The following is a 19,914-nucleotide window of genomic DNA, read 5'->3' as shown; positions in this document are numbered from 1 at the left end:
AGAGACCAATAAAATAAGTACCAGGCTTACAAAAAATAAATAAGTTCTGGGGTTGATTTGTTTGACTAATGGTGTGCTCCAGCATGACCGCAGTCAAATGACCGAAACAAATAAAAGAGTAAAAGAATAAAAGAGTAAGGATGAAAATTATAAATGATAAACTATGATGTAATTTAGAAGACATTGTCAGAATTTCAGGTTATTTGCATCGATACAATAAAGTTGACCTCTGCACCAGGAGTGTTAAGTAAGCTCTTGATTTGGCAGGCAACCTCTTGTATTCATATCAAAATATGCAAAACAGGGATTAAAAGATGAGATACTTTTTGACAAGTCCAGCCATAGAAACCATACCAAAGGAGACAGTGGAGCATGATATAGTCCTTGGCCCTGTCCGATTCTGTCAACCCTTTCAAACTAAGTCAGCTTGGAATCATCATCATCATTGTCATCATTGTTTAAAGTCCGCTTTTCATGCTGGCATGGGTTGGACGATTTGACTGAGGGCTGGTGAACCAGATGGCTGCACCAGGCTCCAATCTTGATCTGGCAGAGTTTCTACAGCTGGATGCCCTTTCCTAACACCAAGCAACTCCAGGAGTGTAGTGGGTGCTTTTACATGCCACTGGCACGAGGGCCAGTCAGGCCATACTGGCAAAGACCTCGCTCCAATCTTTTTACACATGCCACCGGCACAGGTACCAGTAAGGCGATGCTGGTAACGATCACACTCAAATGGTACTTTTTACATGCTACCGGCATGGAAGCCAATTAGCTGCTCTGGCAACGATCATACTCGGATGGTGCTCTTAGCACCCTACTAGCACAGGGCACAAGTGAAATATAAACATAAAATGATGATGTTAATTCAAACCAATGCATTTTCAGTTTCAAGCCACTGTAGCCAGGCTAGCAGATAATCTTGTCCAGTAAGAAGGGAGTCACTAGTAACTATTACTTATGTTCCCTATAGTTTTAAAGTTTCATTGTCAATGAAAAATGCAAAAGGAATACCGTTATCAAGAACGCGAAATTATATGCTGTGTAAAACTTTAGATTAATTTACTTGATTTATTGCAAGACCTTTTAATTAATTAAACAATTATTATTACTCTAGCCATAACGATAAGAGTAGTTTGAGATAAAGTGAGTTGATGATACACTTGCAACATATTGCCAAGGAGTGGCCGTTACTTCAGGAAACTTAAAGTGAAGTGCTATTACTTCATTCGGGTTACATTAGCATGATTAATACAGAATTTTCTGGAAGATACAAGGTTTCTAGTTTACAACTGAAGAGGAAATATTAATTCAATTATTATATTTCGTGCTATTAACCTAGTCTTGAATGACGAAAGGGTGTCTTACTTTCCAGTTTTACAGTTTTTAAATCTTATGACACATCATGGAATCTTGGCTCAGTGAGGGACCAAGTAGAGAGATCGGCATGGTATTAACTTTAGCTTATCTGCAAGATAATGGTTTCTGGTTCAAATCTTAAGTGGTTATTAGTTGAGGCTGGATGCTGGTAAGAGAATAAATATGGATAATGAGTATCATCATCATCATCATCATTGTCATTGTCACTGACATCTTAACCACCGTTTTTGTCATCATCATCACTTGTCATTGTTATCAACACCACCATTGTCCGTTCTCATCATCACCATCATCATCATCATCATCCTCACTATCATCATCATCATCATCTTCATCATCTTCATCATCATCATCATCATCATCATCATCATCATCATCGTCACCATCATCACCATCACCATCATCATCATCATCATCATCATCATCGTCATCATCAACATCATCATCATCATCATCATCATCATCATCATCATCATCATCATCATCATCATCATCTCACAATCTCATAGTTGTGTCAATGTTATTAGCATCACCATTATTCATGTCATCATCACCATCATCATCATCACCGTCACCATCATTATGACCACATCATCATCATCATCATCATCATCATTACTGTCACCGTCATTATGACCATCATCATCATCACCACTCTTCTCTTCATCATCATATTCATCATCGTGATTTTCATTGACGATCATCATACACATCGTCAACATCATCATCATCCTCATCATTATCATCTCCATCATTTTCTTTATGAACATCTTCATTATTATGACCACCATCACCATCATCATCATCACCATCGTCATCATCATACATATATCCACTTCTTCAGCACAGTGTCCTCTATTTCAATTCTAAAGGGGACAGAAGCTATGTCACAATGAACCCAGAGAAAATAACGTCCACTAAAAGAAGACAAACAGCAAAAATATCAATTTACAATCTGGTTCCCATTCAGAGATGGGGAAAAATATATTCACGCATGTCTTTAGGAAAGCATCTGTGATTTGTGTGTTGTGTATGTGTGTGTGTTGTGTGTGTGTGTGTGTGTGTGGTTTGTGTGTGTGTGTGTATGTCTGTGGTTGTGTGTGTGTGTGTGTGTGTGTGGTTTGTGTGTTGTGTGTATGTCTGTGGTTTGTGTGTGTGGTGTGTTGTGGTTTTGTGTGTGTGTGTGTGTATGTCTGTGGTTTGGTGTGTGTGTGTGTGTGTGGGGTTTTGTGTGTGTGTGTGTATGTCTGTGTTTGTGTGTGTGTGTGTGTGTGTGGTGTGTGTGTGGTTTGTGTGTGTGTGTGTGTATGTCTGTGGTTTGTGTGTGTGTGTGTGTGTGTGTGTGGTTTTGTGTTGTGTGTATGGTCTGTGGTTTGTGTGTGTGTGTGTGTGTGTGTTTGTGTGTGTGTGGGTATGTCTGTGGTTTGTGTGTGTGGTGTTGTGGTGTGTGTATGTCTGTGGTTGTGTGTTTGTGTAAATGTCTGTGGTTTGGTGTGTGGTGTGTAAATGTCTGTGGTTTGTGTGTGTGTGTGTGTATGCGTATGTGTGTGTGAATGTCTGTGGTTTGTGTGTGTGTGTGGTTAGTGTGTGTGTGTGTGTGTGGTTTGTGTGTGTGTGTGTGTGTGTGGTTTGTGTGTGTGTATGTGTGTGTATGTGTGAATGTCTGTGGTTTGTGTGTGTGTGTGTGTGAATGTCTGTGGTTTGTGTGTGTGTGTGTATGCGTATTTGTGTGTATGTCTGTGGTTTGTGTGTGTGTATGTGTGTGAATGTCTGTGGTTTGTGTGTGTGTGTGTATGCGTATTTGTGTGAATGTCTGTGGTTTGTGTGTGTGTGTTCGTGTGTATGTGTGTGTGCGTGTATGTCTGTGGTTTGTGTGTGTATGTGTATGTGTGTATGTCTGTGGTTTGTGTGTGTGTGTGAATCTCTGTGGTTTGTGTGTATGTGTGTGTGTGTGCGTGGTTCGTGTGTGTATGAGTCAATGTCTGTGGTTTGTGTGTGTGTATGTGTATTTGTGTGTATATCTGTGGTTTGTGTGTGTGTGTGTGCACGTATGTATGTGTGTGTATGTCCATAGTTTGTGTGTGTGTGTGAATGTCTGTAGTTTATGTGTGTGTATATGTCTGTGGTTTGTGTATGTGTGTGTGTGCATGCGCGTGTGCATATATGCAAGAGGGAAACATACTGAATTACATAAAGCATCCTTTTGCAGTCTCTCAAGAGCAACAACCTGTTGACAGAGAGATTCCTCTAATCTGCAAATGGGTCTTCTTCTCAGTTCTTTATAATTGCTAGTGACAGCTGCGCACACTGGGTGAGAAGGATAGGCGCAGGTGTGCCTGTGCGGTAAGAAGGCGGAGAGCTGGCAGAATCGTTAGCACGCCGGACGAAATGCTTAGCAGTATTTCGTCTGCCGCTACGTTCTGAGTTCAAATTCTGCCCAGGTCGACTTTGCCTTTCATCCTTTCGGGGTCGATTACATAAGTGCCAGTTACGCACTGGGGTCGATGTGATCGACTTAATCTCCTTGTCTGTCCTCTCTGTGTTTAGCCCCTTGTGGGTAGTAAAGAAATAGATATTTCGTCTCCCGTTACGTTCTGAGTTCAAATTCTGCCCAGGTCGACTTTACCTTTCATTCTTTCAGGGTCGATTAAATAAGTACCAGTTACGCACTGGGGTCGATGTAATCGACTTAATCTCCTTGTCTGTCCTCTCTGTGTTTAGCCCCTTGTGGGTAGTAAAGAAATAGGTATTTCGTCTCCCGTTACGTTCTGAGTTCAAATTCTGCCCAGGTCGACTTTACCTTTCATCCTTTCGGGGTCGATTAAATAAGTACCAGTTATGCACTGAGATCGATATTATCGACTTAATCCGTTTGTCTGTCCTTGTTTGTCCCCTCTGTGTTTAGCCCCTTCTGGGTAGTAAAAAAATAGGTATTTCGTCTGTCGCTACGTTCTGAGTTCAAATTATGCCGAGGTCGACTTTGCCTTTCATCCTTTTGGGGTCGATTAAATAAGTACCAGTTACGTACTGGGGTCGATATAATCGACTTAATCCGTTTGTCTGTGCTTGTTTGTCCCCTCTGTGTTTGGCCCCTTGTGGGCAATAAAGAAATAAGATGCTTGCTTCCCAGCCACATGGTTCCAGGTTCAATCCCACCGCATGGCAGCTTGGCAAGTGTCTTCTACACTAGACTTGGGCCGATCAAAACCTTGCAAATGTATTTGGAAGACAGAAACTGAAAGAAACCCTGTCGTATATCATCATCATCATCATCATCATCATTTAAGGTCCATTGTCCATGCTGGCTTAGGTTGGACGGTCTGACAGGGCTGCCAAGCTGGAAGGTTGCACCAAACTCCAGTTTGATTTGGCATAGTTTCTACAGCTTGATGCCCTTCCTAATGCCAACCACTCTGAGAGTGTAATAGGTGCTTTTATGTGCCACCAGCATGGGTGCCATTTGTGTGCTACCAGTGTCTGCTATTACTAGGCACTTCACTCATCCTACGCAAAACACTTTCAATACAGTAACCATAAAAGCACCACAAGAAATCACACCAAACACCCAAGGCACACATGAGTTTTCATAAAATAATAATAATAATAACAATAATAATAATAATAATAATAATAATAATAATAATAATAATAATAATAGATATTATGTCTGATTAATGGCAAGAAAAACCTCTCTATGGCAAATACCCAAAGAGAACGAATAATGCCAATGTTGACAAAGCCCTTACTCATCAATGGTTAATGGCTTCTGGCTTAAAATCTGAAACCAAAGGGTTCATCACAGCAGCCCAAGATCAATGCCTGCCTACAAGGAACTACCAGGCCATCATATTAAAGAACGGCAGTAGCCCAACATGTCGTGTATGTCAACAACAAAATGAAACCATTGATCATGTTGTCTCCAAGTGCAGTCTTCTTGCGCCTACGGAGTATCTCAACAGGCATGATAGAGCTGCACAATATATTCACTGGGTAATCTGCAAAAACCTGGATTTGCCCCATGATAAAAACTGGTGGGAACACAAACCACCTCTAGTGCTTGAAAATGACCACATCTCACTCCTCTGGAACTTCACCATTCAAACTGACAGAAAGATAGATGCAAATAGGCCAGACATCATATTGAAAGACTTCAGACAAAGAACATGCCTCCTCATTGATATGATTGTCCCAATCGATATAAACGTATCTGTCAAGACTTACCAAAAACTGAGCAAGTATAGAGATCCTATGTAAAATACTTTCTATGTAATCTCTAATTTTAAAACAAACATAATTTTCTTATAGTTTCTTAAAGTTTCTTAAACATTTACTAGTACAACACTAAGTACAAAACCAAATATATGGCACCCTAGGCATAACACCAACATGAACTTCTAACTTGTTGTCTCTTGAGGTCTTTGGGTGAGGCTTGGAGCCAACTTGTACAAATGCAAAGCAAAAGTCAAACATAAAAAATAATGATAATAATAATCCTTTCAAGTGTAGACAAGGGCCTTAAATTTTGGAAGAGAGGGCTAGTCAATTATATCGACCCCAGTGTTTAATTGGTACTTATTTCATCAAGCCTGAAAGAAGGAAGGGGATAGATGACCTCGGAAGAATTCGATCTTAGAATGCAGCAATGGACAAAATGCTGCTAAGTGTTTTGACTGGCATGCTTCTGCCAGCTTGCTGCTTTGCTTCACCTTAACAACAGTAACAACAATGATAATAATAATAATAATAATAATAATAATAATAATAATAATAATAACAATAATAATAGGCGCAGGAGTGGCTGTGTGGTAAGTAGCTTGTTTATCAACCACATGGTTCCGGGTTCAGTCCCACTGCGTGGCACCTTGGGCAAGTGTCTTCTGCTATAGCCTCGGGCCGACCAAAGCCTTTTGAGTGGATTTGGTAGACGGAAACTGAAAGAAGCCCGTCGTATATATGTATATATATGTGTGTGTGTGTGTGTGTGTGTGTGTTTTGTGTGTCTGTGTTTGTCCCCCTAGCATTGCTTGACAACCGATGCTGTGTGTTTATGTCCCCGTCACTTAGCGGTTCGGCAAAAGAGACCAATAGAATCAGTACTGGGCTTATAAAAGAATAAGTCCCGGGGTCGATTTGCTCGACTAAAGGCGGTGCTCCAGCATGGCTGCAGTCAAATGACTGAAACAAGTAAAAGAGAAAGAATAATAATAATAATAATAATAATAATAATAATAATAATAATAATAATGATAATAATATTCATAGTGTTTCCAGGATCTTGTGAAATGAGGAAGTGAAATGAAATGGATTGAAATGGTTTTGAATCAGGAATCAAAAAACTTCTTGCAAGTTTATTCCTGCAATTCCCAAAGAACTTCCCTTGTTTATATCAATGTGCCAAGTGGCGTAAGTGTTTGCCAAGCTATTGTTCCCTAATAAAAACCATTCCGGATTATTCCTTTGTTTGTATTATTTGTAGCCTTTTGCGAAAACGTTTTTTCACAACAGTTTTGGAACGGAAACGGAATAGTAATATGAAGGGAAATTGAGCAAAATGCATTGGGAGAATAAACGGATAAATATATATAAATAATGGTAAAAGTTGTCTTGGACACTCAGATTAAATTAGATCTCAATAGTTTTCTTAACATGCTTTTAGCGCTAACCTGCTAACCACATAAACACTGGTCGGATGTGAGGCTGGCTTGCGGAGGAAATATTGCATTTATACATACATACATGCATACGTACACACACATATATGTATACATACACACATATGTACATACATGCATACATACATACATACATATATCCACACACAAATACATACATATATACATTCATACATTCACACATACATACATACATATATACACACACAAATACATACATATATACATTCATACATTCACACATACATACATACATATATCCACACACAAATACATACATATATACATTCATACATTCACACATACATACATACATATATATACACACACATAAATGTATACATACATATAAATACATACACATATATATGCATACATATACACATAAATATATTACACATGTATACATACACATGCATATATACATACATATATATATTTACAAACATACATGAATACATACATACATATATATACACACACATAAATGTATACATACATATAAACACATACACATATATATGCATACATACACATGCATATATACATACATATTTACAAACATACATACATGCATACATACATACATACATACATACATACATACATATATATATATACACACATATGTATACATGCATATAAACACATACATATATATGCACACATATACACATAAATATATTACACATGTATACATACACATGCATATATATATACATATATACTTACAAGCATACATACATGCATACATACATACATACATACATACGTACACACACACACACACATAAATGTATACATACATATAAACACATACACACATATATGCATACATACATACATATATATAAACACATACACACATATATGCACACATACACACATAAATATATTACACATGTATACAAACACATATACATATATATTTACAAACATATGCACATATATATATTCATACACACATGATATAACTATATCTACCTACCTATATATATATATATATATAATATATATATATATCAGCATCATATCCAGGTATAATCATTATACATACATATATACACATATATATATATTCACACACAGGCACATATATATATACATATGTATGTATATGTGCATATGTATATATATATGCATGCATATATATTTGTATATATGTATGTGTCATATACATTATGAATCTTATTTTCTTATCATTATCCTTATTACCAGCAATATTTCCATGGTTTATATTTCTCCATTGCCATCATCATTATCATTATTATTATTATTATTATTATTATTATCATCAATATCATTTACCAACAGTAAATCCATCGTTGCTGGTTTTCCTTTTATTATTATGCATTTACATTTTTACTCAAGGCCCTCAACGGACCAGAGAATAAGAGATAACTAGTGTAAGGTTATACAGGGGTTAATATTCGGATTGCAATGGGGTTTGCGGTGATTGATGAGAAAATCTGGTGAGCTAGCGAATGTGTTTGTTTTTTATATTTTAGCAGTTTGCAAATTTTTTTATTTTTTTATTTTTTTTTTTTTGGTATTGGTATTTTTCTGCTTCCAACCCTCGAATCCTGCCTTTTCTTTATTCTCCGCCTCGAAAATATATTCTAACCAATTCTTTCTGTCTCTCTTTTTCTAAAGCCATTTCTGTATTCTTCAACTTCTGGTTAATCGCTGACAGCGAGCAGTGAGAATATTGTTGTTGTTATTGTGCTTGTGAGAATGTGTATGGAAGCATGCATGCGTATGTGAATGTGTGTGTGTGTGTTTGTGTGTATGTGTATGTATGTGTGTGTGTGTATGTGTCTGTGTTTGTGTGTGTGTATGTATGTGTCTGTGTTTATGTGTGTATGTATGTGTGTGTGTGTATGTATGTGTGTGTATGTGTGTGTATGTGTGAATTTATGTGCGTGTGTGTGTGTGTGAGCATATGTAAAGGTGTGTGTTTGTGAATACGTATGTGAGAGTGTGCATGTGTATCAGTATGTAAATGGGGATGTATTGGTTTATTTATGTGTGCATGAATGCATATGTGTGTGTGAATTTATATGTGCATGTGTGTCTGTGTGTGTGTGTGAGTGAGTGCATGTGTAAATTTATGTGTGTGTGTGTGTGTGTGAGTGCATGTGTAAATTTATGTGTGTGTGTGTGTGCATATGTAAAGGTGTGTGTGTTTGGGAATATGTGTGTGAGAGTGTGTGTGCATATGTAAATGTGAATATGGATGTATTTCTTGGTTTATTTATGTGTGTGTGTGAGTGAGTGTGTTTAACTGTGGAAATGTAGGTGTGTGTGTAGGAATGTATGTGCATGAAAGCATGTGTGTGTGTGTATGTATGTGTGTGTGTGTGAGTGCATGTGTGACTTTATGTGCGTGGGAGTGTGTTTAGCTGTGTAAATGTACATGTGTGTGTAGGAATGTGTGTGCATGAAGGCATGTGTGTGTATATATGCATGTGTGTGTGTGTGTGTGTGTGAGTGCATGTTTGAATTTATGTGTGTGTGTGTCCCATATGTAAAGCTGTGTGTGTTTGTGAATACGTGTGAGCGTGTGTATCACTATGTAAATGGGGATGTATTGGTTTATTTTTGTGTGTGTGAGTGTGTTTAGCAGTGTAAATGTAAGTGTGTGTGTGTAGGAATGTGTGTGCATGATCGTATGTGTGTGTGTGTATGTATATGTGTGTGAGTACATATGTGAATTTATGTGCGTGTGTGTTTGCATATGTAAAGGTGTGTGTTTGTGAATATGTGTGTGAGAGTGTGTGTGCATATGTAAATGTGAATGGGGATGTACTTCTTGGTTTATTTATGTGTGCGTGTGAGTGAGTGCGTGCGTTTAGCCGTGTAAATGTAGATGTGTATGTAGAAATGTGTGTACATGAATGGATGTGTGTGTGTGTGTGCATACATGTGAATATATGTACACATGTAAAGGTTTGTGTACATCCATATGTGAGTGTGTGTATATGCCTGTGTGTAAGGGAATGTGCCTATGCGTGTGTGTGTATATATATATATATGTGTTTGTATATTTGTGTGAATATATTCATGTGTAAAAGCATGAATGTGCAAGTGTATGTATGTGCATGGGTGTATATTTATTCATTGAATACAGGTGTGATTATGTGTGTGTGTGTATATTTGCAAGGAATGTGTGTGTTTGTGTGTGTAAAAGAATAAATGTGTGTGAGTGTTTAAAAAATGTGTGGGTGTATGTGTATACCAGTGTGAATGTGTATGTGTATACTTGTATGAATGTGTATATGTGTGTGTACCACCATTAATGTGTGTGTATATGTGTGTGTACTAACATGACTGTGTGTGTAAATGGTGTGTATACATGTGTGAGTGCATGTATGTGTACCAGCGTGAATATGTGTGTATATGTGAGTGTGAATGTGTGTGTTTGCCAGCATGAATGTGTGTGTGTGTATGCATGTGTATTGTGTGCATGTATGTGTATATATGTGTATACCTACATGAATGTGTGTGTACATGTGTATGTGTACCAGCTTTAATGTCTGTATGTGTATGTGTGTGTGTGTGCATATACGTGTGACTTCCTAGGTCCATCGGTTTCTAGCTAATGCAGTTACCACATAGGGACCCCCATACTGCTATGAGTTTGTTTAGAAAATCAAACCTATGATCAACGACATTCCAGCTATGACCTTCATGCCTTTTTCATCAGAAACAGTCACCATGTGTCTTCCTTTTATTAAGATGCTAAGGTGGAATTTGAGATAAATTTGGCTGCTATTTCTCATAGAGACTTCCATAGGAAAGTGAGTTTCTTATGTGAATATGTATGAGCAGACCTATGATCAAAGACGTTCCCACCATGACCATCTTGCATTATTTCTTCAGAAATAGTAGCTATGTGTCCTTCCTTTCTTTTTAGATAATTTGAGGTAAATTTGGCTACTCTTTCAGGCAAGTCAACACGACCATCTTGTATTCCACTTTTTCTTCAGAAATAGCATGTGTGTCCTTCCCGTTTTCATAAAATAGTAAGATGTAATATAAAATAAATTTGGCTTCTACTTCTAACAGATCAGGACCATCTTGCATTATGTCTGCAGAAAAAATAGCTGTGTAACATTCCTTTTCTCTTAAAATCATGAGGTATAATTTGAGATAAATTTGGCTGCTATTTCTAGCAGGTCACCATGACCATATTGCATTTTTTTCTTCCCTGAATAGTAACCATGTATCCTTCCTTTTCCTTTTCTTTTAGATAAATTTGGTTGCTATTTCTAGCAAGTCACCATGACTGTCTTGCATTTTTTAAATTCAGAAATAGCAGCCATTCTTATTTCTGTAAAATTCTAAGCTGTAATATCAGATAAATTTGGCAGCTATTTTTAGCAGGTCAGTTTAACAAAAATGGCTACCTTACATTTTTTCTTCAGAAATGGCAGCCATCTGTCCTTCTATTTTCTTTTACCATATGATATGGTATGATTTTGAGGTGAATTTGGCTGCTATTTTAAGCAGCTCAAACTTGCCAAAAATTACTACTTTGTATTTTTTTTTCAGAAATGACAGCCATCTGTCCTTCTATTTTCTTTTACCATATAATATGGTGTCTATTTGAGGTGAATTTGGCTGCTATTTTAAGCAGGTCAAATTTGCCAAAAATTACTACTTTGCATATTTTCTTCAGAAATGGCAGCCATCTGTCCATCCAATTTTTTTTGTCATATTATAAGGTGTGAGTTTGAGGTAAATTTGGCTGCTATTTCTAGGAGATCAAGCTACTACTATATAAGGACTCCCATTATGACCAGCAGTGGTGCTAACGTAGATGCTGTCAAAGATGGATGGATGAAATCTTCTTAGCTAAACGACAGATGGAGGGCAGGTTTAATTAAAATAGCTTAATACCTTTAGTCTCAAGACAGGCCACCTGCACAAAATGTGTCTACATTTATAGAATGAGATTTCAGTTTCTATGCAAAGCAGCGACCGATTCTGTCACTTATTTTTCTGTCTCAGCTGGTTCAAGGTGAATCAGGACACACAGACAGACACGGATACAGACAGCCATACACATATGTTCAGCAAGATGAATCAAGATGGTATTTGCTTTAAGTTAATCCTCTTAAAAAGCTAAGATACTCACAGAGGTTAGCAGCTAATTACCATTTGTGTGGAATTGAATGAAAAAACAAAAATAGACCCACACATGGTTGTGTGGTTAAGAAGATTACTTTGCAGCCATGGGATTTCAGGTTCTGTCCCACTATGTGGTACTTTAGGGCATGTGTCTTCTACTATAGCCCTGGGCTGACAAATGCCTTGCAAACGAATTTGGTTGACAAACTGAAAAAACCCACCATATATATATGTATGTATGAATGTATATATACACATGCATATCTCTTATATAAAATCCATTCTGTCTGTCTGTGTGTCTTCTCGGATCTCGGGCATCCTCCATCCGATAGCGCTCAAATTTGATTTGTAGATACCGATGGTATCAGGTGTGTATAAGTCTTGAAAAAATTACAAAGATCGATTCCAGGTGAGAATGCGATCGATAAAGCCGTTTTTGTCCTGCTTTTCTTCTGTCAACCTGTACATAACTGCACCTCCCATTTTTTGTTGTTTTTGTACTGCTTAAAGCACGTTTCTTTCCTGCCAAGCTTACTGTTTAAACCATGTTGTGGTTTCCTCCCAGTCAATAGCCTTATCATTACTGGTACTTAAACTCTTTGGTTGCATATTTGTGTGAATAAAATCGGTTTTCTTTGGAATAGAAAAAAAGTCTATCTTTATTTCTTCTTTTGCTGGTGTCTCAAATTTAAGTTAAATCAGTGTTTCTCAAAGGGGAGGCCTATGGGACGGTGGACAAGTTGTTTTGAGAAAATTTGGTTTAAATGTTTGACAACTCAGCATCGTCCATTGGACGGGGGGCATTTTGCTCGTATATACCAAATATATACATTTATATTATTATTTTGCAATTTACTTAACCATCAGTATATTATTGTTATTTTAATTTTAATATTTCTATTATATGTAATTTTCTAGATTTAATTGTTCATTTTGAATGTATAAAAAGTGTTTTTTTCTAATTTTTATATATTTATTTTATATTTTGTAAAATTTGATTTAGTATTTCTAAATTGAAATTTTCCTATAAGTTAGGAATATATTCCCCCAAATAATTATATATATATATATATATATATATATACACATACACATATACGTGTATGTGAATACATGTGTGTGTGTTTGTTTCATTTAGACATACATACATGCATACATACACACGAAAACAGCTGGATTTTATAATATAATATATAGATATATATATATATATATATATATATATATATTTGTCATTAGTGATGGAAGCTCTAGATGTTCAGAATAGAAGTTTGTATATCTAACTTAATGTGAATATGCTTTTGAATGTCTTAGAACTGCAGTAATCATCATGAGAAGGCGTCTTGTATAGATGTATAAAGCTAAAAAGCACAGAAGTATATAAACAGCAGATGGAAAGCTTCCCGCATTGGTGATGGAATTACTAAATCAGGATTTCTGTAAACTTGGATGTCATCAGTGGTAAGCATCCACCATCAGCATGCTAAGACAAATTTGCTTCCACAGATATAGAAAAACAGTGATTAACGAATTGCTGGTGTTACATGTAGCTGATTGGCTGGGTAAAAGTTTGTTATTAGCAATGAAAGCAGTATTATTTCAAAATAGTGTTCTGTATATTTTACTTAATGCCGATATTCTGTAGAAAGCCATAAAGCTGTGGTATTTGTCTTAAGAAAGCATCTCATATAGACATAGAGTGCTAAAAATACAGAAGATCAGTAGCTGATGATTATCATTCAGCAGTGGCAGTAGAACTGTTAAATCTTGATTTCAGCGTCTTTGCACATCATCAATAGCATCGACCATTGGCTGCATGTATAGACAAATTTTGGTTCTACGAGGGGGGATGCTGAAAAGTTCTTGGCTTTCAGTAAAAGAAAATACAGGAGGATCGGTTAATTATGATTTTATTCAACATATTCCTCTTTCAGATTCACACATTTATTACAGCAGTCCTTCAGTTTTTCTAAGCCCTGTAAAAGAACTCGGAAGGTTGAGCCTTCAACCAGGCCTTTTGCGTCACTCTCAAAACCAGGAAGTTTTCAGCATTGCACATACTAATATAGAAGGACTAAGACTAATCGGTCACTAGTATTGTGAATAAGTACTGGGTTGGGCAAACGTTTGTTATTAGTGATGGAAGTGGTACTGGTTCAGAACAGCTTGCTGTGTATCTTATATCTTTACTGCCCACAAGGGGCTACACAGAGAGGGGACAAACAAGGACAGACAGACGTATTAAGTCGATTACATCGACTCCAGTGCATAACTGGTACTTTATTTATCGACCCCGAAAGGATGAAAGGCAAAGTCGACCGCGGCGGAATTTGAACTCAGAACATAGCGGCAGACGAAATACCTATTTCTTTACTACACACAAGGGGCTAAACATAGAGGGGACAAACAAGGACAGACAAACGGATTAAGTCGATTACATCAACCCCAGTGCATAACTGGTACTTAATCTATCAACCCATAAAGGATGAAAGGCAAAGTCGACCTCGGCAGAATTTGAACACAGAATGTAATGGCAGACGAAATACCTATTTCTTTACCACCCACAAGGGGCTAAACACAGAAGAGACAAACAAGGACAAACAAACAGATTAAGTCGATCACATTGACCCCAGTGCATAACTGGTACTTAATTTATCGACCCCGAAAGGATGAAAAGCAAAGTCGACCTTGGCGGAATTTGAACTCAGAACATAATGGTAGACGAAATACTGCTAAGCATTTCGCCCAGTGTGCTAACGGTTCTACCAGCTCACCACCTTTAGTATCTTACTTCATGTGGATATACTGCAGGAAGCTACGATATGGTGGTAGGAATGGTTATGTGGTCAGCAAATGGTTCTGGGTGGAGTTCCAATGAGTGGCACCTTTGTTAGGTGTCTTCTACAAGGTGCTCAGACTAAATTTGATGATTTTGATTTTGTCTCCTTTTTACACCATTGTAAACAGTCAGTGGCATTAGAGAGCATAAGGGCTAAAGCTGTAGCTGAGACAAAGTTAGATGACATGGGTGGGGGTGGGGGTAATGGATGGAAGCCATCTGAGTATAGGAAAAGAGTTACTTGTATATCATGAGGATTAGCACTGGGTATCGAAATACCGATATCATGACTGCTGCCCAATGCTCTGTGGTCAGTGTAAAGGTGTAAGACATGACATTGACATCAGGTAAACCAAGTTCTGTGATGGTATTCGGCAGAAACGTTAGCACGCCGGGCGAAATGCTTTGCGGTATTTCGTCTGCCGCTACATTCTGAGTTCAAATTCCGCCAAGGTCGACTTTGCCTTTCATCCTTTCGGGGTCGATAAATTAAGTACCAGTTATGCAGTGGGGTCGATATAATCGACTTAATCCGTTTGTCTGTCCTTGTTTGTCCTCTCTGTGTTTAGCCCCTTGTGGGTAGTAAAGAAATAGGTATTCGGGTGTGTCTCCAGTGACAGTGATGCGATGCCACCCAACATCTTTAAACAGGGCCTTAAGCTCAATTCAGATGACTACATGAAGCTATTGGGGACTGTGGTTAAAGCCTGACTCGAAGGGGTTGCTGCTGGAAGGCCATATGTGTGGCAGCAAGATTTGCCTCTTTGCCACACCTTTCTCTATTTCTTTACTTGTTTCAGTCATTTGACTGCGGCCATGCTGGAGCACCACCTTTAGTCGAGCAAATCGACCCCAGGACTTAATCTTTGTAAGCTTAGTACTTATTCTATCAGTCTCTTATGCCGAACCGCTAGGTTACGGGGATGTAAACACACCAGCATCGGTTGTCAAGCGATGTTGGGGGCGGGGATACAAACACTGATACACAAACACATACACACACATATATATATATATATATATATGACGGGCTTCTTTCAGTTTCCATCTACCAAATCCACTCACAAGGCTTTGGTTGGCCCAAGGCTATAGTAGAAGACACTTGCCCAAGGTGTCATGCAGTGGGACTGAACCTGGAACCATGTGGTTGGTAAGGAAGCTACTTACCACACAGCCATCCTGCGACTCTGGAAAGAGTCACAAATGCTTGTCACCAACTTCAATTTCTGGCTTCCTAATTCCCCAGGTTGTAATTCCATATATTACTAAGCGTGAAGCACAGTTGAGATGATGCCAACCTGCCTGCCTGCAACACCAATACTGAGCTGGTGGCCAAGATCAAAGAGGTGTTTCAAAATCTTTCCGGGTTCACGTTAAGGAATGCATGCACTAGGGTTCCACAGCCATCATGAAGTTGTAGTGGAAGCCATGGATGGCTGCTGGCACCCAGCCATAATCTAGTTACTCTTTTACTCTTTTACTTGTTTCAATCATTTGACTGCGACCATGCTGGAGCACTGCCTTTAGTCGAAGAAATCACCCCCAGGACTTATTCTTTGTAAGCCTAGTACTTATTCTATCGGTCTCTTTTGCCGAACCGCTAAGTTACAGGGACGTGAACACACCAGCATCGATTGTCAAGTGATGTTGGGGGACAAACACAGACACACAAACATATACACACATATACTTACATACATATATACAACAGGTTTCTTTCAGTTTCCCATCTACCAAATCCACTCACAAAGCTTTGGTCGGCCCAAGGCTATAATAGAAGACACTTGCCCAAGATGCCATGCAGTGGGACTGAACCCGGAACCATGTGGTTGGTAAACAAGCTTGATAGCTTTTGATTTTGAAAAGTACTTTTATATTTGGATGGGGCATCGTGCTTTGTGTCATGATGCAAAATGTCAAAGTTATTCCAAACAACCTCTAGTGGTTAGAGCAATGGACTCATGGTCGAGGGATCGCGGGTTCGAATCTCAGACCGGGCGATGTGTGTTTATGAGCGAAACACCTAAGCTCCATGCGGCTCCAGCAGAAGGTAATGTCGAACTTCTGCTGACTCTTTCACCACAACTTTCTCTCACTCTTTCCTCCTGCATCTTGCAGCTCACCTGTGACAGACCGGCATCCCATCCAGGTGGGGAACCTCTATGCCAAGGAAACCGGGAAACCGGCCCTTATGAGCCAGGCATGGCTCGAGAAGGAACAAACATTATTATTATTATTATTGTGGTGGCACATGGCCTAGTGGTTAGAGCAGCAGACTCATGGTCGAGGGATCACGGGTTCGAATCTCAGACCGGGTGATGTGTGTGTTTATGAGTGAAAACACCTAAGCTCCACATGACTCCAGCAGAAAGCAATGGTGAACTTCTGCTGACTCTTTCGCCACAACTTTCACTCTTTCCTCCTGCATCTTGCAGCTCACCTGCAATGGACTGGCGTCCCATCCAGGTGGGGAACCTATACACCAAAGAAACCGGGAAACCGGCCCTTATGAGGTCAGGCATGGTTCAAGAAGGAACAAACTCTCTCTACAGCATTTTGTCTGATGCTTTATTGATTCTGCTATTCCGCCAACAGCAATGATGATAACAACAACAAAAACAACAACAACAACAACAACAAAAACAATACAAATAGCTGTAGTATTTCTTCAGAAAAAATATCAAGGTTCAAATCTCACCTGCCGAATGTATACTCCCTGGGTCACTCCTGTAAATATCTCCAGTCATGTTGTTCTCGGCAACACAGATGTATTCTCCAGACACGGCATCGGTAGCGGTAATATCCAAAGTCATATTTGTTACTGTGATAAGGGGCTGACCAACTATTTTTGTGGTTTCGTATTTCTGGGTGCCACTTTTGAAAATAATCCCATCTTTCTCCCAGTAGACTCGAGGGGGAGGCACACTTCTTCCTGTCAAACAGCTTAGAGCAACGGATTCCCCAACACGCACTATACCAGACTCTGGATGGTTTTGAAAACTGCCAAGAACTGCAAATAATGATAATAATAATAATAATAATAATAATAATAATAATAATAATAATAATAATAATAAGAAGAAGAAGAAGAAGAAGAAGAAGAAGAAGAGAAGAAGAAGAATGAGAAGAAGAAAGAAGAAGAAGAAGAAGAAGGAGAAAACGAAGAAGAATGAAGAAGAAAGAAGAAGAAGAAGGGAGGAGCAGGAGAAAAAGTAGAAGGAGAAGAAAAGAATGAGAAGAGAAAGAATTAGAAGAAGAAGAGAAGAAGAAGAAGAGAAGAAGAAGGGGGAGGAATCAGGAGAAAAGAAGAAGAGAAGAAGAAGAATGAGAAGAAGAAGAATGAGAAAAGAAAGAATAATGAAGAAGAAAGAAGAAGAGAATAAGAACGAAGAATGAAAAATGAAGAAGAGAAAAAGAAGAAGAAGAAGAAGAAAGAAGAAGAAGAAGAAGAACCCTTTCTACCATAGGCACAAGACCTGAAATTTTTTGGGAAGGGCAAGTCAATCACATTGACCCTAGCATTCATCTGGTACTTATTTCATTGATTTTGAAAGGATAACAGGCACAGACAACCTTGGTGCAATTTGAACTTGGAATATAAAAGCAGAGGAAATGCCACAAAAGCATTTGGCCAACATGCTTATAATTCTTGCAGCTCACCACCAACAGCAAATATTCTGCTCAATGCCACAGATTTGCTTGTCAGTTGTTTGACTTTAACCAGTTGAGCATGTCCCTTATCGGCTCACGATATGTTCATCTGTGATCACAAGCAGAAGTAATGGGGGAGAATCATAGCCGTGTGTTGAGAGGAATTCTTTAGGGTTTGAATAATTTACCTCTGGAAACATGGGTGTTTCGTTCAACATCCTTAAACAATCCTTATTCAGGAACCTTTTGAGCAAGATGGGTTTCTGAACCTGAAGAAAATTCTAACTAGTTCCCACCTGCAAGGTCAGGTGCTGTTTATTTTGATGTGAGATCACCAAGTCGCGCACATATGGTTGTGATGCATGTGCCTGGTGTACCCTTATCAGACGGGTAGTCATGATGGGTATACTGGGTTTTGTATATTTTACCCCAGTGTCACTTTGATAGCATGCACTGCTTTCTCACTCAATAATAATGATGATGATGATGGTCACTCCCATCGATTTTGACATATAAGTGTTTGAAGGAGAGAATTAAAAATAATAATAATAATAATAATAATAATAATAATAATAATAATAATAATAAATACAAGAGCAAATATAAAGAACTTGAAATAGATATTAGCAAAATGTGGAAGCTGAAGACTAAAACAATACCTGTTGTCATAGGTGACCTGGGAATGATAGCAAAAGGGGCTGATTGCTACCTAACTCAGATACCGGAAACCCCAAAATGGCAGAAATTCAAAAGACAGTGCTCATGGGAACTGCTCATATCCTACGCAAAATACTTTCTATGTAATTTCAAATTTTAAAACAAACATAATTTTCTTATGGTTTCTTAAACATTCTCTAGAACAATACTATGTACAAAACCAAATATATGGCACCCTAGGCATAACACCAACATGAACTTCTAACTTGTTGTCTCTTGAGGTCTCTGGGTGAGACTTGGAGCCAACTTGTACAAATATATAAAGCAAAAGTCAAACATAGAATAATAATAATAATAATAATAATAATAATAATAATAATAATAATAATAATAATAATAATAATAATTCTTTCTGCTATAGGCTCAAGGCCTGAAATTTAGTGAAAGAGAGCTAGTTGATTCCACTGATTCCAGTTTCCAACTATTTCACGGACCTTGAAATGATCGAAGACAAAGCCAGCCTTGGCATCATTTGAACTCTCACTGCCTTTATAATAAAAAAGATAGTAGCAAGCTTGGAGA

General features: G+C 38.1%; 1 protein-coding gene across 1 annotated transcript in view; it reads right to left on the bottom strand.

The window, feature by feature from the left end:
- Positions 1-19,914, bottom strand: part of LOC115225742 (roundabout homolog 2-like) — a 571,297-nt gene that overhangs the window by 246,375 nt on the left and 305,008 nt on the right. The window contains exon 3 of the mRNA XM_036514525.1: positions 17,723-18,034. Within this exon, the coding sequence (XP_036370418.1) occupies positions 17,723-18,034 (312 nt within the window). The remainder of the gene's footprint in view (positions 1-17,722; positions 18,035-19,914) is intronic.

This window comes from Octopus sinensis, linkage group LG28, assembly GCF_006345805.1.
Source record: "Octopus sinensis linkage group LG28, ASM634580v1, whole genome shotgun sequence".
Classification (NCBI taxonomy): domain Eukaryota; kingdom Metazoa; phylum Mollusca; class Cephalopoda; order Octopoda; family Octopodidae; genus Octopus; species Octopus sinensis.
This window is presented reverse-complemented; position numbering and strand designations above follow the sequence as displayed.